General features: G+C 39.7%; 2 protein-coding genes across 3 annotated transcripts in view; one reads left to right on the top strand and one right to left on the bottom strand.

The window, feature by feature from the left end:
- The window catches only part of MRPL47 (mitochondrial ribosomal protein L47), a 34,777-nt gene that overhangs the window by 6,856 nt on the left and 4,523 nt on the right, over nucleotides 1–23,398 (top strand). For both annotated transcript variants that reach the window (XM_049629571.1, XM_049629572.1), the window contains exons 4-5: nucleotides 14,640–14,736; nucleotides 20,400–20,530. In XM_049629571.1, coding sequence (XP_049485528.1) covers nucleotides 14,640–14,736; nucleotides 20,400–20,530 — 228 coding nt within the window. The remainder of the gene's footprint in view (nucleotides 1–14,639; nucleotides 14,737–20,399; nucleotides 20,531–23,398) is intronic.
- LOC125920626 (non-histone chromosomal protein HMG-17-like) lies at nucleotides 19,671–20,282 on the bottom strand (the record flags this gene model as incomplete). Its single annotated transcript, XM_049627650.1, has 1 exon — nucleotides 19,671–20,282. A coding segment is annotated over one exon (285 nt), but the record flags the coding sequence as incomplete, so codon positions are not given.

Consider the following 23,398-nt stretch of genomic DNA (forward strand, 5'->3'; position numbering starts at 1 on the left):
CTCCAGGCTCCAGGCTCCAGGCTCCAGGCTCCAGGCTCCAGGCTCCAAGCAGTTGGCACAGAGCCTGATACGGCGCTCGAACTCACGAACGGTGAGATCATGACCTGAGCCAAAGTCAGACACTTAACTGACTGAGCCACCCAGGTGCCCCAGTGTTTTAGTATTCTTTGGGTAAATACCTAATAGTGGGATTACTGGATCATTTGGTAATTCTATTTTTAATTTTTTGAGGAACCTCCATGCTGTTTTCTACAGTGGCTGTACCAGTTTACATTCCCACCAACAGTACACAAGAGTTCCTTTTTCTCCACATCCTCTCCAATACTTGTTTCTTGTGTTTTTTATTTTAGCCATTCTGATAGGTATGAAATAATACCTCATTGTGATTTTGATTTGCATTCCCCTGATGATGAGTAATGTTGAGCATCTTTTCATGTGTCTGTTGGCCATCTGTGTGTGTGTTCTTTGGGGAAATGTCTGCTAATGCCTTCTGTTTATTTTATTTTTTTATTTTTTTATTTTTTAAAATTTTTTTTTCAACGTTTTTTTTTAATTTATTTTTGGGACAGAGAGAGACAGAGCATGAACGGGGGAGGGGCAGAGAGAGAGGGAGACACAGAATCAGAAACAGGCTCCAGGCTCCGAGCCATCAGCCCAGAGCCCGACGTGGGGCTCGAACTCACGGACCGCGAGATCGTGACCTGGCTGAAGTCGGACGCTCAACCGACTGCGCCACCCAGGCGCCCCCTGTTTATTTTTTAATTGGGTTATTTGTGGGGTTTTTTAGTGTTGAGTTATAGAAGTTCTTTATATATTTTGGATACTGATGTTTTATCAGATATGTTATTTGCAAACATCCTCTCCCATTAACTATGTTGTCTTTTTGTTTTCTTGATTATTTCCTTTGCGGTGTGGAAGCTTTTTATTTTGAGTAGTTCCCATAGTTTATTTTTGCTTTTGTTTCCTTTACCTCGGGAGATCTATCTAGAAAAATACTGTTAACAGCTGATATCAAAGAAATTGCTGCATATACCCTCTTCTAGGATTTTTATGGTTTTGGGTCTCTCATTTAGATCTTTAATACACTTTGAGTTTATTTTTGTGTATAGTGTAAGAAAGCAGTCCAGTTTCATTCTTTTGCATGTAGCAGTCCAGTTTTCCCGACACCATTTGTTGAAGGTTGAAGAGACTGTCTTTCCCACTGCATAGTCTTGCCTCGTTTGTCAAAGATTAATTGACCAGATAATGGTGGGTTTATTTTTGAGCTCTCTATTCTGTTTTGTTGATCTATGTGTCTCTTTTTGCATCAGTACCATACTCTCTTGATTACTACAGGTGTGTAATATAACTTGAAATCTGGGATTGTGATACCTCCAGTTTTGTTCTTCTTTTTCAAGATTGCTTTGGCTATTCAGGGTCTTCTGTGGTTTCATATGAATTTTAGGAGTGTTTATTCTGGTTCTGTGAAAAATGCTGGTGGTATTTTGATAGGGACTGCATTAAATCTATAGATTGCTTTGGGTAGTATGGCCATTTGAATAATATTTGTTCTCCAGTCCATGAGCATGGAATATCTTTTTGTTTGTATCATCTTCAGTTTCATTCATCAGCGTTTTAATTTTCAGAGTACAGATCTTTCACCTCCTTGGTTAAATTTATTCCTAGGTACCTTACTATTTTTGGTGCAGTTATAAATGGGATTGTTTTCTTAATTTCTCTTTCTGTTGCTTCATTATTAGTGTATAAAAATACAACAGATTTCTGTGGATTGATTTTGTATCCTGTGACCTTACCGAATTCATTTGTCAGTTCTAGTAGTTTTTTTGGTAGAGTCTTTAGCATTTTCTGTATATAGTATCAAGTCATCTGCAAATAGCAAAAGTTTTATTTTTTCCTTACCAATTTTGATGCCTTTTATTTCTTTTTGTTGTCTGATTGCTGTAGCTAGGACTTCCTCGTACTATGTTGAATATAAGTGATGAGAGTGGACATCCTTGTCTTGTTCCTGATCTTAGGGGAAAAGCTCTCAGTTTTTCACCATTGAGTATAATGTTAGCTATGGGTTTTTCATATATGGCCTTTTTTATGTTGAGATATAGTCCCTCTAAATCTACTTTGTTGAGGGTTTTTATCATGAATAGATGTTGTATTTTGTCAGATGCTTTTTCTGCATCTATTCAAATGATCATAGGGTTTTTTTCTTTTTTTCTTGTTGCTGTGATGTATCACATTGATTGATTTGTGATTTTTGAACCACCCTTGCATCCCAGGAATAAATCCTACTTGATTATGGTAAATTACTGTTTTTAATGTATTGTTGGATTTGTTTCACTAGTATTGTGTTGAGGATTTTTGCATTATGTTCTTTGGAGCTATTGGCCTGGAGTTTTGTAGTGTCTTTATCTAGTTTTGGTATCAGGGTACTGTTGGTCTCATAGAATGAATTTGGAAGCTTTCTTTCCTTTTCTATTGTTTGGAATAGTTTGAGAAGAAGAAGTATTAACTCTTTTATAAAAAGTGTTTGATAGAATTCTCCTGTGAAGCCATCCGGTCCTTTAGTTTCGTGTGTTGGGAATTTTTTGATTACTGCTTCAATTTCATTGCTGGTCATTGGTCTGTTCAAGTTATCTATTTCTTCCTGATTCTGTTTTGGGAGGTTATATGTTTCTAGGAATTCATTTTTTCTAGGTTGTCAAATTTGTTGGCATATAATTTTTCATAATATTCTCTTATAATCCTTGTTATTTCTATGTTGTCAGTTATTTCTCCTCTTTCTGATTTTGAGTTATTTCTCTCTCTCTTTTTTTTAATGAGCCTGGCTAAAGGTTTATTAATTTTATTGATCTTTTCAAAGAACCAGCTCCTAGTTTCATTGAGCTGTTCTATTGTTTTTGTTTCTGTTTCATTGATCTCTGCTCTAATCTTTATTCCTTCCTTCTTCCTACTGGCTTTGGGTTGTTTGTTGTTCTTTTTCTAACTCCTTTAGGTGTAAGGTTAGGTTGTTTATTTGAGATTTTTCTTGCTTATTAATATAGGCCTGTATTGCTATTAATTCCCCTCTTAGAACTATTTTTGCTGCATCCCAGTGATTTCAGAGTGTTGTGTCTTCATTTTCATTTGTCTCCGTGTATTTTATAATTTCCTTTTTGATTTCTTGGTTGACCCATTCATTGTGTTCATTGGATTTTTTTGTCCCCATTCACTGTTTTTTTAAAAAAAATTTTTTTTAATGTTTATTTATTTTTGAGAGAGAGACAGCCCGAGCAGAGGAGGGGCAGAGAGAGAGGGAGACACAGAATCCAAAGCAGGCTCCAGGCTCTGAGCTGTCAGCATAGAGCCTGATGCGGGGCTTGAATCCACGAACTTGCTAGATCATGACCTGAGCCGAAGTCAGACGCTTAACCGACTGATCCAACCAAGCGCCCCGTCGATGCCATATTCATTGTTTAGTAGCATGTTATTTAACCTCCATGTATTTGCGTTTTTTCCAGATTTTTCTTGTAGTTGATTTCTGGTTTCATAGCATTGTGGTCAGAAAAGATGCATAGTATGACTTTGAATTTTTTGAATTTGTTAAGACTTCTTTTGTGCCCTAACATGTGATCTACTCTGGAGAATGCTCTTTTCTACACTTGAAAAGACTGTGTATTCTGCTTTTTTAGGATGGAATATCTTTTAGATCCATCTGGTTCCGTGTGTCATTCAGAGCCACTGTTTCCTTGTTGATTTTCTGTTTAGATAGATGATCTATCCATTGATATAAGTGGGGTATTAAAGTCCCCTGCTATTATTGTATTTACTGTTGATTATTTCCTTTATGTTTGTTATTAGCTGCTTTAGGTTTTTAGGTGCATAAATACAATTGTCACGTATTCTTGTTGGATTTTTCCCTTTATGATTATATAGCATCCTTCCTTGTCTCTTGTTACAGTCTTTGTTTTAAAATCCATTTTGTCCATTGTAAGTATTGCTACCCGAGGTTTCCTTTCATTTCTATTTGCATGATAAATGCTTTTCCATCCCTCTACTTTGAATCTGCATGTGTGTTTAGGTCGGAAATGAGTCTTGTGTAGGCAGCATATAGATGGATCTTGCTTTTTTTATCCATTCCATCACCTTATGTCTTTTGATTTGGTGTTTAGTCCATTTACATTCAAAGTAGTTATTGATAGGCATGTAACCATTTTGTTATTGTTTTATGATTATTTTTGTCCTTCTCTGTTCCTTCTCTTGCTCTCTTACAGTTTGCTGGCTTTCTTTAGGGATATACTTGGATTCCTTTCTCATTATTTTTTATATATCTATTGCCAGTTTTTGATTTGTGGTTACTATAAGGTTTATATATAACATTTTGTGCATATAGCAGTCTGTATTAAGTTAATGGTCGCTTGAGTTTGGAACCCATCCTAAAATCACTAAATTTTTACTCCTCTCTCCCCCACATTTTAGGTATATAGTGTCCTACTTTACATCCTTTTATTTTGTAAAATCCTTGATTGATTTTTATAGATATACTTAATTTTATTGCTCTTTGCTTCCTACTTTCCTTTGGTCCTTTCTACTCAGAGTTCTCTTTAACATTTCTTATAAAGCTGGTTTAGTGATGAATTCCTTTAGCTTTTGTCTGGGAAACTCTTTATCTCTCCTGTTATTCTGAGTGGTAGCCTTCCTGAATGTTAGAGTATCTTTGTTGCAGGTTTTTTTCTTTCAGCACTTAATATATATCATGCCACTCCCTTTTGGCCTAGAAAGTTTCTGTTGAGAATCAACTGATAGCCTTAGGGGATTCCCCTTGTATGTAACAGTTTTCTTTTGCTACTTTTAAAATTGTTCACTACTTTTTGCCCTTTGAATTACTAAGTGTCTTGGTGTGGCCTTCCTTGGGTTGATTTTGTTGGGAGCGCTCTGTGCCTCCTGGATTTCTATTTCCTTTCTCAGATTCAGAAAGTTTTCAGCTATTATTTCTTCACAAAACTCTTCTGCCCCCTTTTCTCTCTCTTCCCCTTCTGGGATCTCTATAATGCTAATGTTATTATGTTTGATGGTGTTGCTGAGTTCTCTAAGCCTATTTAAAAAAATTTTTTTTAATTATTTTTTTTCTCTCTCCCATTCAGCAAGATTGCTTTCCATTACTCTGCACCCCAGGTTGTTGATCCATACTTCTGCTTCCTCTAGTCTAGCATTTATTCTATTTAATGTATTTTTTATGTATTTTTTTAAGTTTATTTATTTATTTTTAGGGAGAGAGATTGAGAGTGCGCGCGTGCGAGTGGGGGATTGGCAGAGAGAAAGTGGGAGAGAGAGAGAATCCCAAGAAGACTCTGCACTGTCAGTGCAGAGCCCAACGTGGGGCTCAAACTCAAAGACCCGAGCTGAGATCAAGAGTTGGATGCTTAACCAACTGAGCCATCCAGGCACCCCTGTTTAGTGTATTTTTAATGTAAGTTATTGAGTTACATTTTCTGTCTCTTTGTTGAGGGTCTCACCAAGGTCCTCCACTCTTTTCTCAAGTCCAGGAAGTATCTTTATGACTATTAGTTTAAATTCTTTGTCACGAATATTGCTTATTTCCATTCCGTTTAGGTCTCTTGCTGTGATTTTGTCCTGTTCTTTCACTTGGGACATATTCCTCTGTCTCCTCATTTTGTCTAACTCTTTTCATCTGTTTCTGTGTGCTAGGAAAGTCAGCTATCTCTCCTGCTCTTGAAAGTAGTGGTCTTATGAAGAAGAGTTCCTAAAGTGCCCTGCACTTCACCCGAACCTGGTGCTTCAGGGGTGTTTCCTATGACTGTGGCATGCACCTTACTCTTGCGGCTGAAGTGTATCTGCCTTGTCAGTCATTTACAACGGTTCTCTGCATGTTGCAGCCAGAGTTTTGTTCCTGTGTTGTTAGTGGGCCTGTCTGGGGTAACCTTAGCTTGAGTTGGGTCAGACTAGGTGTTTGCCAGAGCTGCAGTTGCACTGAACTGTAGGGTATTCTCTGTGTTGTCCTCTAAGAAGCTTTCATTGTTGGACAAGGCCTGCAGTCACACCAGATGTCTGCCCCCAGTCTGCTGCTGGGACCACAGTGGAACTAGCGTGTGCGGTTATCTTCCTCTTTCCCCAGGACAGGAATCAATTTGGGGTGATGCTAACCCATCAGGGCTGCTTGCACACTGCCAGGCTTGTGGTGTCACTTTGGATGGACGCCTACTGAGAGAGAGTTGGAGGGAGCAAGTCCACAGAGGAACACAGGGGCAGGTGCACAGTGATAGCAGGGTTTGCTCAGGTCTGCTATAGGAAGAAGCTGGGTTGGAAGGGGTAGATCTGCAAAAGTGGTTGGGGGCCAGGCACACTGTTAGTGAGCTAGGTAGAGACTGTTTGCACTGCATTGGTTCCCACGGGTGTCTGTATCTAGCCTGGAGAGTGGGGGAAGGAGATGGTGCCCACCAATTCCTTTGTTCCTGGAGAAGTCTCCCTAAGACTTGCCCCTCCAGCATAGGCCCCAAAATTAGCAAACAAATCTCCTTGTACACCCCAGGCGTCTTTCAAACTGGTGCTCTGTGCTGAATCTCAGCGGGGCTATTTGTTGTCTTGTCTCTTTAAGGATGGGGACTCAGTTTCCTCTTGGCCTTCTACTCTCCCTGACCCAAGCCTGCTGATTTTTAAAGTTCTAAGTGTTAAACCCCCGTGACAACAAGAACTCAAGAAATTAAGCCCCTCTGGTTTTCAAAGGGAGAATTATGGGATGGGAATTTTATGTCATGGGAATCTATCTTCCCAGTGCTGGTCCTGCATGCCTGGGGTGCCTGGGGTGGGGTCTGCTCCTCTCTCCCCTCTTCTGTGCCCACCCTGTCCCTCTTACAGACGGTCCTGTGTTTGTTTGCCTCTCTACTATGTCTCCATCCTTCCTACCCTCTTCGGTGTGGCCTCTTCTCTACATTTAGCTGTGAAAAAGTCTTATTATGCCAATCTTTGGGTCATTTTCTGGGTTACTTACATTGAGGTGGGTGTTATCTAGGTGTGTCCATGGGATGAGGTGAGCCTAGGATCCTCCTACTCTGCCATCTTCCATGTGTCTGGGTGCATCATTTTTACAGAAGTTTAACAAGAAACAAAGTATAAGAATTTTAAGTAATTATATAAAACACAAGAAGTAAAATAATTCAAAATTGTTTTATGGTTCTAAATAAGACCCTAGTTCTGAAAGTAGTCAGCTGAAGATATTTATTGGCACTTACTCCAACTTATAGGAGGAAGTTCTCCATACAGAGGCAAACTCCATCCCAGAGTCATGTATGCCTCCTGCAAGTCCCCACTTAAAAGTGGCCATGAAAGCAAAATAGGGGACTCTGCAAGAGCTCATTGGAAGAATTGATCAAGTGCATTTTGGAAGATACAGTGCAGGTATACACATGGATCAATAGTTAATGAACTTTTGCAAAAAATAGCAAAACTTCAGAGATGTATTAAAACAGTATTATCTCAAAAGAACTATTTGAAAATAGACATTATCCAGGGGTGCCTGGGTGGCTTAGTTGGATAAGCATCTGACTTCAGCTCAGGTCATGATCTCGCGGTTCGTGGGTTCGAGCCCCATGTCGGGCTCTGTGCTGGCAGCTCAGAGCCTGGATCCTGCTTCCAATTCTGTGTATCCCTCTCTGTATCTCTGCCCCTCTCCCGCTCGTACTCTGTCCCTCTCTGTCTCTCTCAAAAATAAAGAAATGTTAAAACAAAAAAAGAAAAGAAAATAGACATTATCCAGTGATACAACCTATAAGGTTACATATTCAGAGACTGTGAATTTGGGTAAGAATCCAGAATCAGATAATAGGTTAGATGAAAGACTTTTGGAATTCTGAACCTTCTAACCCTTCAGAAAAAGCAAGTGAAAAAGTATTTCATCACAAGATCATGATGAAGCTGTTTCTGAAAGCCCATAATGAAAAAAGATGTTGCCCCCTTTCGCCAGCATTTGGGAAATGCACATAAGGGTGTTTTCTTTCCACTTTCAGCTAAAGAGTTGGGAGAAGCAAACAGGAAAAGTTATGCAGGCCTGGTCTGGACATGTTGATAAAGCTGTCTTGTCATTTCTGCTTCAATTCCAGGAAATCTTTACTTTCAGGTCCCTAGATGGTGTGCAGGTCCAGTCAGGGTTTAGTGCTTTCTTTAGATGTGTCATGTGAATCCAGGATTCTATTCCTTGGAGTTTGGCGGCACGAGGGTTAGTTAGCAGTTTCTCATGCAGGTATGTACCTTCCCAGCAAGGTTGAAGAGAGTAGTTTTGGAGTTTGGAGAGTAGTTTTAGTCTTTTTCAGTAGACGAAATCTCCAGGTTGCAAAGTGTGATGCTTAAGGTTGCCATCTCCAGGGAGTGCACTGTGAAAAGATGGCTCTAACAAAGCATAGTTAGTTTTAATGGAAGTAATTGGGCCTTTACAATATTGATGTCTGTCTTCCTTCTGTCAGCTCTGGGTCACAGGAGGCAGGGGCCAACTACAATGGATGTTCTGCGACTATCTCATGGGATGAAAGCTTATGAATTTCAAAGGGGGTAGATTTGAGATTTAGAAAGACTAATAGCAGTGCCTTTGGCCAGGGTATTTGGAGGGTCTCTACAAATTTTGCCCAATTGAGTCTTAATAGTGCTGTTAGTACATTCAACAACCCCAAGGTTTGAGGACGATATGCACAATAAAAGTGTTATAAAACCGGCCAAACAGCACAGACTGGTTGAAGCACCTAATCAGTAAAGTGCATTCACCAATCATTGTGGAGTTCAAGAGGGTTTCCCCAGGTAGGGATAATCTTTTTCTAACAGAATTTTAGCCACAGAAGAAGCATTAACCTATCTACAAGAGAAAGCTTTGGTGAGTGAGAAAACATACAAACCATGACTAAAACATATATACATCCATGAAACGGGGGAACTGTATGAAATTCATTTGTGTGAACAGGTTTCTTTGTATTGTATTTTGGTGGGACAAGGGAGGTAGGCACTTTTGTTACCTTATTAACATTTCCCCACCAATATTGGTTCATGAATGCTATCATGTGAGTAGATACTGTTTATGCATATACAGTGGTAATTGGGAATTTTAGATTTTCTGGTAGGGCAGGATTGTTACTTGATCCAAACCAAAGTTCTCTCTTTCTTATGGAACAATTAATTAGATTTCCAATATTGTTATTCCCTCTCTGGGGCAATTGTTGGGTATTTCTGATCATTTTTTTTCCAAATTACTATTTGGGAGAACATCCCTTTGGACCATGACAGAGGTTTGGCTCCTGGTTTCCTTGAGAGCAGCGTTTTAGGCAGAAATATCAGTGAGGTGGTTTCCTTTGGCGTCCAGGAAGTTAAGTCTGGAATCCCCTGAAATATTAATAATAGCCAGAGCTTTATATGTAAGTGATTAATCATTAAATTCTACTCTTCTTTCTATTTTGTTTAAAAAAAATTTTTTTGGAGGCGCCTGGGTGGCTTGGTCAGTTAAGCGTTCGACTTCAGCTCAGGTCATGATCTCACGGTCCGTGAGTTCGAGCCCCACGTCAGGCTCTGTGCTGACAGCTCAGAGCCTGGAGCCTGTTTCAAATTCTGTGTCTCCCTCTCTCTCTCTGCCCCTCCCCTGTTCATGCTCTGTCTCTCACTGTCTCAAAAATAAATAAACGTTAAAAAAAAAAGTTTTTTTTTTTAATTTTTTTAACGTTTATTTATTTTTGAGAGAGAGAGACAGAGCACGAAGAGGAGAGGGAGACACAGAATCCAAAGCAGGCTCCAGGCTCTGAGCTGTCAGCATAGAGCCCGATGCAGGGCTTGAACTCACAAATTCAAAGTCGGTCACTTAACCGACTGAGCCACCGGGGGGCCCTACTAAATTCTACTCTTGAAACCAAAAAAAAATAATAATAGCCAGAACAGCCAGTAAAAGTATGGCATATTGGGACGCCTGGGTGGCTCAGTTGGTTAAGTGTCTGACTTCAGCTCAGGTCATGATCTCACGGTTCGTGGGTTCAAGGCCATGTCAGGCTCTATGCCAATAGCTCAGAGCCTGGAGCCTGCTTCAGATTCTGTGTCTCCTCCTTTCTCTGCACCTCCCATGCTCATGCTGTCTCTCTCTCTCAGTAATAAATAAACGTTAAAAAAATTTTTTTAAGTATGACATCTAGTAAATTTTGGACATAGGAGTCATTTTTAATTTTATCCCCATTAGATGTAAGGAAACCTTGTTTCCATAATATTCCAAACTCATCAGCTACTCTAAAGGCATACCAGCCATTGGCATAAATATTTGTGGTTTTGTCCTTGGCCACAATACAAGGATAGTAAAGGGGATCCCATTACTATTTCGTTAGTGGCCTTAACTAAAAGGGTGGTGGCAGGAATGGCTCTGAGACAAGGGGGACTCCTGTGCCCCAGGGTGTAGTTGGTAGGTATAATGCCCTGTGTGTTGATGATGGTCCCCATGTTTTTGGGTGAGTACTCCCCCAAGAGCATTCCCTTCCCTCTTATCTAAGAGGAAAAAGGAAAGTTGATAATTAGCATTCCAGAGGGCAGGAGGCATTTATTAGGCTCTTCTTTAAAGTTCCCAAAGGCTATGTCTTCCCATCCTTTCCAAACAATAAGGTCAAGCTTGTCATTTTTTAGTAAAGCATATATAGAGTTAGAGCAGTAAGAAGTTTGGAATCTCATTTTCAACAGTAGCAAATAAGTCCAAGAAAACCTCTTAACTGGCACTTAGTTGTAGGTTTGGGGAAGTTCAGGATGTCTTGAAGTCTACCTGAATCCAAATGTCCTTGTTCCAAGATCAGGTGCCCTAAGTATCAAACCTGAGTTTGAGCAAACTGCAATTTTTCTTTGGAGAGTTTATGTCCCTAAAGCCAAAACTTGTAACAGGTAGATGCTGTTTTCCTGTGAAGAGTTTTGAGAAGGGAAGCAAGGAGGCAAATAATCTACATATTTTAATAAAGTAGAGCCTCCAGAAAACTCTGTCATCCACATCAGTTTTTAAGGTTTCTAAAAGTAAGGACTTTCTAGTCCTGGAGCATTATTGTCCAGGTGTATTTTCCATTCTTCCCAAGTGCAAGTTTGGCTATCCTCATCAACTGAAATACTAAAATATGCACTGCATAGATCAGTTGTGGTGAAAATTTTGCTTTCAGTAGGATTGGGTGTCAGTAACATGGGGGGAGGGGTTAGGAACAAGATGCCAAAGGATAACAATGTTATTTATTACTTGGAGGTCCTGGACAAACCTCCATCCTCAGCCATTGGGTTTTCTTATAGGTAAAATTAGAGGTATTACAGGGACTAGTGTAATCTTTTATTATGGGCTTGATGCCTTGCAAGGTTCTTTATAAGATATTCATTAATTCTGGGGACAGGTTTTGAGGGATCTGTTTGAATCTTGATGGGAGATGTACTGTGGATTCTACCAATATCAGTTGGAGACCTTGCCCCTAAAGAGAACGGTAACTGATCCAATAGGGACAAATGATCAGTGTTCCCGGACTCCAGCTATAGTGCTGTCAGAGATGGAGAAAAAAAGATGTCAAAGGGCTATTTTTTAAATTATTTTTTTTTTATTTATTTTTTTTTAGCGAGAGAGAGTGCAGTGAGCGAGGGGCAGAGAGAGGGAGAGAGAAGGGGGTTCAAGGGTTCAACCGAAGCAGGGCTCGTGTTTTTACCCAAAGCAGGGCTTGAGCTCACCCAGTGTAGGGCGCAAACGCACGAACCGTGAAATCATGGCCTGAGCCAAAGTCAGATGCTTAACCTACTGAGCCACCCAGGCACCCCATTTTTTTTTTTTTAATTTTTTTTTTCAACGTTTTTTATTTATTTTTGGGACAGAGAGAGACAGAGCATGAACGGGGGAGGGGCAGAGAGAGAGAAGGAGACACAGAATCGGAAACAGGCTCCAGGCTCCGAGCCATCAGCCCAGAGCCTGACGCGGGGCTCGAACTCACGGACCGCGAGATCGTGACCTGGCTGAAGTCGGACGCTTAACCGACTGCGCCCCCCAGGCGCCCCCCAGGCACCCCATTTAATTTATCTGATTGGCTATTTTCATTACTGCTGTCAAATTCTAGAATTATTTCCCCATTTTGGAAGAAAGGAATTCTGGTATGGTATTTTTCTGAGAGATCTTCACCCAATAGGGGCAGAGGAACTGAGGAGAAAGAGTTCTGTCTCTCAAAGTGCCTAGACAAAAGAGAAGAAGTTCAGAGGCAGGAACCTGTTGAGGTCTGTTAAAGACCCCTGGTATTTGAACTGTTTTATTAGTACTCTGAGACAGAGGCTTCTTTATAGCAGTGGGAGATGGGATACACTTAACACTGTAGCTCTCATGTCAGTAGAGACAGAGTGAGATTCATTCCCAATCTGGACAGTGATTTCTCTGAGCTGATAGGGTTTGTTTGGAGTGTACTGTTTTTAAAATTGGGAAATTTAACACAAAAATAAGGATTTCTGGTTCCTCTTAAATAATCAGAAGTGTAATCTGGCAACACTGGACCTGCCTTCCTGCATTGTAGCAACTGGCTGCTGTATAGCAACTACCCCATCTAAATGGAGCCATACAGACCACTTTTTACCCATCTGTTCCTTCAGTGAGCCCACTTCACTTACAATTGTTTATCTGTCTAGGCAATGTAGTAGACATTTAAAGTTGTATTCCCTGATTTAAAGGTTATTTATCTTTCATGGCAGATTAAATAATTGTAAAATACTTATTAAAACCATTAATATTATTGGTTTACTCATGTGACAAAATAAGAAATATGTATTTGGTCTTTGTCTCCAATTCCTTGACACATAGCTCCTAAATCTCTTGGAATTTCCCAAGAGGAGTGTCTTTTGTTCTAATTCAGCAACTTCTAGTGGGTCCTTTGGTAGCTTCAGGACAGAGGCTAGTTGCCACAAAGACTTGAGGCATGATTGGAGGGTGGGGCTTTCAGCCTCATCACCACCCTCACCTCTGGTGAGAGGAGATGGACTGGGATTGACTTTAACCAGAATCATGATTTAGTCAATTGTGCTTATGTATGAAACCTCCATAAAAATCCCTGAATAACTGGGTTTGAAGAGCTTCTAAGTTGGTGAACACATGGAGGTGCTGTTAGGGTAACATACCCTGAAAAGGCAGGGACGCTATTCACCCCTTCCACACACCACGCCGTATGCATCTCTTCTGTTTGGCTGCTTCTGAATTGTATCCTTTATAATAAACCAGTTCTATTAAATTATCAAACCAGAGGAGGAGGGGTCATTGGAAACCGAATTTATAGTTGTTAGTCAGATGTATGCGGGCTTTGAAACTTGCTATTGGCATGTGAAGTGGGGGGACAGTTTTGTGGGACTGTACCCTTCAATCTGTAATCTGGCACCACAGGTACTCAGTGTCAGAGTGCTGGAGAAGTGGTGTTGAAAAGTCAGCGTGTATTTGGCATCAGGATGGAAAAAAAACCTTTCATTTGGTGTCAGAAGTGTTATGTGTAGAACAGCACAGATTCATTGTAGAAAAATTAGTTGTATGAAAGCACTGTTACCGTGGGTTACTGGTGAAGGGATAGGTAGGGCTGTTCAGTATTCATCTTGGCTAAAACCTGTTTATCTTCTGATTTTATCTCCTTCCCCAAAATTGTCTTCCTCCATTAACTAAAAATACCCCAGTGCTTTTGTGTCATTTTCAGTGCCCTTGACATTTATTTCCTTTCCTTTCTTCCAGCTCTAATTCTCAAACATTTATTCACAAAACTTACCCCACTTTACCTTTGCCACTTTAGTACCTTTGGTTATGTTTGCTTTGGTTTCCTTTCCAGCCTAACAAAACCCATCTTTCTGAAGCTTGCTTTGATCATCCTGGCTAGAAGAGATGTTCTCACCTCTCCCACATAAATCTTCCCTCTCTCGTCTGTACCACTCAGTACACCACATCACACTACATTTTCTGAGGCAGCCTAGTGAAGTAGAAATAAAAAGAATATTGCACACAGGGAGTCCAGATTATGAATCTTGAATTAGTTATGTGCCCCAGAATACCTTACTTCTGTCACCCTTACTTTCTTCTTTTACAAAGTAGAGGGGCACTTGAGTAGCTCAGTTGGTTGAATGTTCAGCTCTTGATTTTGGCTCAGGTCATGATGTCATGGTCATGGGATAGAGCCCCAAATCTGTCTCTGTGCTGAGCATGGAGCCTGCTTAAGATTCTCTCTCTTCCTCTCCCTCTGCCCTTCTCTCCAACCGCCTCTCTAAAATTAAAAAAAAAAAAAAAAAAAGTGGAAATAGTACCAACTCCAAAGGGTTGATGTGAGAATTAGATGAGGTAATATATATAAAGCGCTTATTAGCACATTGCGTGGCATGTAATAGGCAGTAAGTGAATGTTACCGTCTATCTTCTCTCTCTACTTGGAGTGTAGGGATTATTTTTTATATTTTATGTAACTCTCTTGGCACTTAATACAGTATGTGGCACATGGAAAACTTACTGAACAAATGAGTAAGAATTCATACAGCTCTGTTTAAACGATAATTCTTTGTAATGATCTGTATATTCAGATTTCTAAAGGATTTTTGAGTACAGATCATTAGTTTTGGTGTCAAAAACTATAGCCTTAATGTAATCATAGAATAACATCACAAGCTTTGTGTTCTTTGACACAGGTATGTCCTACTGAAAGAAAGAAACATGCTCTTAACTTTAGAGCAGGAGGCCAAGCGGCAGAGGTTGCCAATGCCAAGTCCGGAGCGGTTAGAAAAGGTAACATTTGTGGAGGCTAGAGACTATTGTGTGGGATAAAGGCCAAAACATGTAAGTCTATGGTTCCTGTATTTCTTGGCAAGTAGATTTCTTTTTTAAAGTTTCTGCTTGATGTTTAGTAAATGTACAGAGTTGGGCGACATCACTATTGTAGAATATCTCCATCACTCCAAAATGAAGTGTCATGCCAATCTGTAGTCCCTCCCCATTCCCATCTGCAACCCTCAACAGATGTGTGGACATGGGCTTTTATTTCTCTTGGGTACATAGATAGGAGTGAAATTGCTGGGTCATATGGTAAATCTATGTTTAACATTTTGGGAAACAGCCCAACTGTTCTTTAAAGTAGCTGCACCATTTTAAATTGCTGGTTTCAGTTTAGCCACTGCCCTACCAACCAGGTCAAAGTTTTGAGTGCATTTTTTTTTTTTTTATTGTAGTAAAAAACACATAACATAAAACTTACCTTCTTAAATCATTTTTAACAGTATAGTTTAGTAGTATTAAGTACATTCACATTGTTGTGAAAAGGTCAACTATTGTTCAAATTAGGTTTTCTTCATCATTAAAAAAAAAATCCCCTTAGGTTCATGATTTCCACTCCTACAGGTAATTATTTGTATATGTTTCCTGTTTATCCAGCAGAATTTTTTTCTGCGTGTAGAAGTGTGCCTAATTATTTTTATTTACATAATAAAATTATTACATAATTATTTAATACATAATTTATCTAATTTGGTTATAAACTCTCCTGACATTTGTACTTTCACTTACCTAGTATATCCTGGGTACTTTTCCCTTTCAGTATATGTAGATCTGCCTTTTCTTTTTCAAGGCTGTACACATTTTTTTTTTTTAATGTTTGTTTATTTATTTTGAGAGAGACAGTGCATGCGAGTGTGGGGGGAGGGGCACAGGGAGAGTATGAGAATCCCAAGCAAGCCAGACGTGGAGCTCACGACCATGAGATGAGACCATGACTTGAGCCGAAATCAAGAGTCGGACACTTAACCAACTGAGCCACCCGGGCATCCCAATGGCTGTAAATGTTTAAGCTATTTCTTCCATGTAGAAGTTTTGTGTTTTATTTAGTTGAATTTCTCAAGGTTTTTTGCCTGGATTGCTTACGAGGTTAATTCTTTGTTGATGTTTCTGTGCCATCGTAAATAGAACTCAGCTTTTTGCCTAACCTCAGCTGCTTCACGTTCGTTCGTTTCCCCACGCTACTCACAGCCGTTATTGCCACACTGCCTCTGAGAGGGGCGGACCTAATATCCCTGCAGAGAGTCAAAGAATGTAGGGAGTAAAGTTTTAGTATTTAGCCTCACTAGGAAGAAGTTATTCTGACTTAATGAAAATTGAATTCCATAGCATATTTATTTTTATTTGAAACTTTATTTTGACACAACATGAGATTGACAGAAAAGTTAAGAGAATAGTACAAAAGTGCCTTTCACCCAGTTTCCCTAAGTGAATATTTTACCGATTTGCTTTATCCTTCTCTGCCTCCTTCTCTAAATAACACATTTTTTCTTCAGAAGTTTAAGAGTCAGTTATATACATCCATAAATAAGTATATGTTGTGAAAAAACAAGGATATTTCCTTACATAACCACTGTACAACTTTCAAAATCAGGAAATTGATATAATACTATTATCTAATCTGCAGATCTATTTCATCAGTTATCCGGACATTGTCCTCTAATGTATAGCAAAATAAAATTCTGGATCATTTTCCAGTTGTTATCTCGTTAGTCTTCTTTAATCTGGATACTCAGTCTTTCTTTGTGTGTCAGAACATTGATTTTTTTGAAGAGTGTAGGCCAATTTGGGTTTGTTTAATGTTTCTCATTATAATCATGATGATTGGCGGAAGTATCATAGAAGTGATACAGTTTTCTTCACAGTACTTAATATTAGGAGGCACAGGATGTGGATTTGTTTTGTTACCTGTGTTCACATCAATAATTTTTTAGTGTGGGGTGCCTGGGTGGCTCAGTTGGTTAAGAATCCGACTTTGGGGGCGCCTGGGTGGCTCAGTCGGTTAAGCGGCCGACTTCGGCTCAGGTCATGATCTCACGGTCCGTGAGTTCGAGCCCCGCATCGGGCTCTGTGCTGACAGCTCAGAGTCTGGAGCCCGTTTCAGATTCTGTGTCTCCCTCTCTCTCTGACCCTCCCCTGCTCATGCTCTGTCTCTCTCTGTCTCAAAAATAAATAAATGTTAAAAAAAAAATAAAAAAAAAAAATCCGACTTTGGCTCAAGTCATGATCTCGTGGTTTGTGAGTTTGAGCCCCATGTCAGGCTCTGTGCTGACAGCTCAGAGCCTGGAGCCTGCTTCAGATTCTGTGTCTCCCCCTCTCTGTGCCCTTCCCATGCTCACGCTCTGTCTCTTTCTGTCTCAATAATAAATAAACATTAAAAAATTTTTTGTTTAAATAAAAATAATTTTTTAGTGTGATGTCTGCCAGGTTTCTCCACGGTGTATATAGTTACTAATTTTTCTTTGTATTGAGATCATATATAAACATCCTGTAATTTCTCAAACTTGCACTCACTGGGTTTAACATCTATTGATTAGTTATTACTACAATGTTTGCTAAATGGGCATTTTTTTCATCCCATGATTCATTCTACATTTATTGGTTAGCTTTATGTAAGGAATGGCTTTCCCTTCACTTTCTTCTATCCTATCGCCGTGGACTCAGGGATTTCTGTTTTATTCAGTGAGTTATAATTCTTGAATACCTTCATCCCAGATTTAAGGACCAGTGTGGATTCCTTCAGGCTCGCCCCTGTGTTCTCATCACTTTTATGAGGCATAGCAAGTTGTTCTGGATTAATTTTGTACGTTTCCTGCCCCATCCCTGGAATCAGCCATTTTACAGAGGAATACCCTGATTCCTTTTAATGACGAATGATGTATTTAGAAACTAAGACCTGATGATTGCCACATAACATTTATAAGGCATTGAGATTTTATTTTCAGGATATTTGCTAATTCTGCTATTAAGGAAAGTTATGTATAGCGCATTGTTTATTTGTTGAATAAGCTTTTGTTAGAATGGTGCTGTTGTAAGACTTTTAAACTTCAGTAATAGATTACCCCATCTCCCTGCTATAAAAAAATACATTTCAGAAGTGAGCTTCATCCCCATAGGTCATATATATTGCACTTTCTGGATTAGTAAATTCCAAAAATAATGAAAGCTTTCTCCAGATAAACTGAACGTGATCGTAATTTTTTTTTTCAGTTTTTTTTTATGTTTATTTATTTATTTATTTTTTGATAGAGACAGACAGACAGACAGAACATGAGCAGGGTAGGGCAGACAGAGAGGGAGACAGAGAATTCAAAGCAGGCTCCAGGATCCGAGCTGTCAGCACAGAGCCCAACGTGGGGCTTCAACTCACAGACTGCAAGATCATAACCTGAGCCAAAGTCAGATGCTTAACCAACTGAGCCACCCAGGCGCCCCAATCATGATTTTTTTTTTAAGCCTCAAATGTATGGATCTTCTCAGTTTTGTGACATACTACTAAGGAAAATTTATCAAGAAAAAAAATTAAAAAGAATCCTTCTCAAGATATAAATTGAAGGTGTGGAAGTGTGTAAGGACATTCTTGGCTCTGGAAGAGTTAAGCTGAAAGGAAAGAAAGGTCTCCAAGGTTGGCTTGTTTTGAATAAAGTGTATCTAATTGATATTTCTGATTTTCCTTCTCATCTGGAGGCATGAGCATGAGTAATCGGGTATGATTTCCGTTAGGAGCCCCAGCAGCAACCTTGCATGGGCAAACCCTAATGTAGTCCGTGAACAGCCAGGCTCACTAGGTTCCTAAGGGCTACACGGCCCTTCACTCTTCTAAGTTTGTCTGTCTTCCAAATAGGATTCACCATTCTCACCCATCTTTTATTTCTCAGGGGTTTTGTAGAAATTCATTCAGTTAAGAGGAGGTACGTGTGGATTCAGCTGCTCAGTGTGGCTTTGATTGAAGTAGGGGAGAGCAGATACATAGAATGTGAGCTGCGTATACAGGTTATGAGGTAGTCTATCTAAATTTGTGGCTTTCACATCTCTTTTGGATGCTGCAGCTACCTGGAAGTTTACCTTTATAATCTAATCTGCCACCCTGTTTTTGAGGGCTCTTAAAAGAAACAAATGTGTGTATACAGTATTTCTATTTGTCATGATGCTCACAGGTAATACACATAACCGAAAAAATGCCTCAGTATTTAGAGCTATGAAAAAATTTAGCTCATCTGTCATTAGAGTCCCCAAAGGTGAATATTTATTTATAAAGAATATATTTTGCCCTGCTAATATATTACTGTATACATTTTAAACTTCAATAGAAATGTTAAAAGAAAGAGATAAAAATAAATAGGGGTTCCAGTAGGATCTTCTTGCATCTTGATGGATCATTGGAGAGTAGGATCAGGGTAGACTGATATTCCATTCTCTGTAATAGCAGCAGCTGCCAATCAGGTAGGAACATCTGTGTCGGGGCACCTGGGTGGCTCAGTTGGTTAAGTGTCCAACTCTTGATCTCAGGTCATGATCTCACAGGTTCGTGGGATCGATTCTTGTGTCAGGCTCTACACTAACGGCATGGAGCCTGCTTGGGATTCTCTCCCTCTCTCTGCCTCTCTCTCTCCTGCTCACTGTCCCTCTCTCAAAAATAAAAAGCATCCAAAAAGAATTTTTTTAATGAATTTTAGTTTTTTCCACACCACAAGGCATTTGTGCCAAGGTGGCTAATGTGGGTTGACATCAAGGAATCCCTCCCCCTAGGAACCAGGAGGAAGTTTCTCAAAACTAGAAGGGAAGGGTGTTTTTCCCCTTGTATCAATCTAGCTTTGGAGATCCTCTGTTAGTGACATATGCCCTCCCTCAAAACAACAATGAAGTGTTCTTTGTGCTAACAACATAGCTTAAAAAAAAAAGTAAAACACGGGGCACCTGGGTGGCTCAGTTGGTTAAGCGTCCGACTTCCACTCAGGTCATGATCTCATGGTCCACAAGTTCAAGCCCCGCATTGGGTTCTGTGTTGACAGCTCAGAGCCTGGAGCCTGCTTCCAATTCCCTCTCTATCTGCCCCTCCCCTGCTCATGCTCTGTCTCTCTTTCTCTCAAAAATAAATAAATATTAAAAAAAAATTTTTTTTTAAGTAGAAGACAATTCTGCATTTTTATAAAACTTGATAAATAGTATTTCAAACTGTACAGTCACCAGAAGTACACAGTTATCAAAAATCACACACTTCACTTGTCATCTCCAACACCCTCAGCTTTCTGTGCCTGGTCTGTTTTGGCATCTCTGTTTTCTGTAGGGCCATCCCCATCCTTGCCAGCATCAGCTTTCCCCTTTTTCCCTTTGGGTACCTTCTCTCCCTTTTGTGCAGGGGCCTTTTTAGGTTTGGGCTCTGTCTTTGGAGGAGCAGGTTTAGCAGGAAATCTTGCACATCTTCTCTGTGGCTCATCCTTCACCTTGGCTTTAGCATCCCCTTCATTCTTTCTCTTGGGCCTGGTGGCGACTGTGGCAGGGCATAGGCACTGGATGTGGGGATTCAGTGGAGCACAAACTTTGGTGGGGCCCGGGGTCCTTCTCCCCACCTTTCTGTTGTAGGTGATTGTTGAAATTGTATCTTCCTAATCTCTTACCAGGTAATCGATTCCATGGATGCCTTAGATAAAGTTGTCCAGGAAAGAGAGGATGCCCTAAGACTTCTTCAGACTGGTCAAGAAAAAGCTAGACCTGGTGCCTGGAGAAGAGACATCTTTGGAAGAATCATCTGGTACATAGTTTCCACTGTGGTTTTTCTAAGATGAGAGTGGAAATCTCATGCCCCATTCTCCTGTCCGGTATCTTTTACAAAAACTCTCATATGAAATTTATTACAGATGTATCTAATGTAAACAGAAGTCCCCAGACCCCTTTGGAACCCCAAGATATGAATGAAGGTAGCTTTATTTGGTAGCTCAGGCACCCCATTCTCATGATTCAATTATTTTTAGTTTTTTTTTACTTCTTAATTTTTTTTTATCTATTTATTTTTGAGTGACAGAGTATAACAGGGGAGGGACACAGAGAGAGGGAGGCATAGAATCTGAAGCAGGCTCCAGGCTCTGAGCTGTCAGCACAGAACCCAATGTAGGGCTTGAACTCACAAGCTGTGAGATCATGACCTGAGCCAAAGTCGGACGCCCACCCGACTGAGCCACCCAGGTGCCCCTGTAGGTTCTTTATAACAGTGGTGCTTAATCTTCTGTCAATCATGTGACCTTTTGGGAATCTGGTGAAAGTTATAGATCTTTTACCCAGAGAAATGTACATATGCACATAGAATTATAGAGCATTAATAAACACCATGAAGCTAATTTTAGGACATGCACCTGCCCATTAAGAACTTGAGATTAGGGGTGCCTGGGTGGCTCAGTTGGTTAAGCTGCCGACTTCGGCTCAGGTCATAATCTCATGATTCGTGAATTTGAGCCCCGTGTCGGGCTCTGTGCTGACAGCTCAGAGCCTGGAGCCTCCGTGGGATTCTGTGTCTCCCTCTCTCTCTGCCCTTCCCCAGCTCACGCTCTGTCTCTCTCTCAAAAATAAACAATAAAATTTTTTTTTTAATTAAAAAAAAGAACTTGAGATTAAAAAAAAGTTCTCAAAAAAAAAAGAGTTTTCGGAATAAGGCCATATGAACCCTTTTCAAAAAAAGCATTGCTGCCATATCAGGATAAGCCCTAGTTCAAATTATGTAACTGTTTATTTTCATTAGTCTTTCCACCTTTTGTCCCCTGTGTCTAGCTCCCGAAGTCCTGTCAGACCCTGGGAAAGGATCTGATAATAAACATTCAAACTGAGGTATAAATAAATGTGGAGACCCAGTGTAGTCTCTGTCTTCAGGGCTTTATTTACATTTGGGTTGAGCTGCTAAAAGGAAGCATACTTAGTAGAATTTTTAAATGTTGGTCAGCAAAAGAGGCATAGCAAAATAAGAGACCCTCCCTGTACTCTTGAAATTATACCACATAGTAGTGCTTGTTCATTTGATAGGCTCTTTTTTTTTTTTTTTTTTTTAAAGAGAGAGTGCACAAGTTGTGGGGAGGGGCAGAGAGAGAGAGAGAGAGTAAGAGGGAGAGAGAATCTCAAGCAGGTTCCCCGGGCTCCATGGAGCCCGACATGGGGCTTAATCTCACAACCCTGGGATCATGGCCAGAGCCGAAATCAAGAGTTGGACACTCATCTGACTGAATCACCCAGGCGTACCTGGTAGTCTTTTTAAATTGAGTTTGCAGTAATAGGGCTGCTTGGAGCAAAATGTAGGGGAGTAGCTGTATGTCTGTAATGGTATAATCCAATACAGAAAAGAGAAATTACCAAAATGTCTAACTAGAAACTTTATTTTCTAATTTTTATTTGGATTAATACAATTGAGGTCAGTTAGGGAAGGGTGAGGATAGAGGAGAGAATCTGTATGAGTGCTAATCTCTTCTAGGTTTTTAAAATTTTGCTTTTTAACTTTTCCAGAGCTAAACAAAGTAGTAATTATATCATCTTTCCAACATAGCTTATTAACTCAAACATTATTAATTCCAGTACCTTTTCCCTAATTTTTTATTCCATGTTATAATATTTAAGGTAGCCTTTTATTTTTTATTTATTTATTTTTTTTAATTTTTTTTTTCAACGTTTTTTATTTATTTTTGGGACAGAGAGAGACAGAGCATGAACGGGGGAGGGGCAGAGAGAGAGGGAGACACAGAATCGGAAACAGGCTCCAGGCTCCGAGCCATCAGCCCAGAGCCTGACGCGGGGCTCGAACTCACGGACTGCGAGATCGTGACCTGGCTGAAGTCGGACGCTTAACCGACTGTGCCACCCAGGCGCCCCTAAGGTAGCCTTTTAAATGCAGAGCTCCTTCTTAAAAACATTTCATCTAAATTTTTTTTTTCTATCAAAAGAACATGTGGCAGTAATATCGGACATTACTTTTTGGACACGTCATGCCCTTGTCTATTGAGGAGTAGTAGATTGTCATCCTGATGAACTGAGGGAAATACAGTACCGTTATCTATCCTGCTTAAAGCAGTGGTCCATATTTCTTGTGGCACTGTCACATTATATAGTAAAAGCTGAAATTATGAAGAGATTGGAACTTTGGCTTCTAATATTACAGATTAATCCTGGATTTAACCAATCAGAAAAGATTGGTTAAATGGCCTGAAATTAATCCTTTTGTTACTTTTTTCATTGAAGTACTTTCAAATGAATGTTATATATAGTATGAATTCACAACTTTCTTTTTCCCGCTCAACATTATGATTTTTTAGGTTTCATTGTGTTGAGATAAATGTAGATACCTACATCAGTTGGTGCAATTTATTTATAATTTAAAAGCAAAAAACTATACATACACTTGTATGTATTATATATTGTTATGTATGTATGTATATACATGTGTATATAAAATAAGTACGTACATACATATGTATGGAGTAAAAGTATGAAATACATCTGGTAGTGATACACTCCAGTGTATGGCTCAGAGCTGCTGTGGAAATACAGAACTTAACCTGTATCTTTAAGTTTTTATATATATTTTTTCAAAAGTGATCTGAAGCAGACATTGCAAAACATACATACACTCATGAACTCAGTGGGT

Source organism: Panthera uncia, chromosome C2 (assembly GCF_023721935.1).
Source record: "Panthera uncia isolate 11264 chromosome C2, Puncia_PCG_1.0, whole genome shotgun sequence".
In the NCBI taxonomy this organism is placed as follows: domain Eukaryota; kingdom Metazoa; phylum Chordata; class Mammalia; order Carnivora; family Felidae; genus Panthera; species Panthera uncia.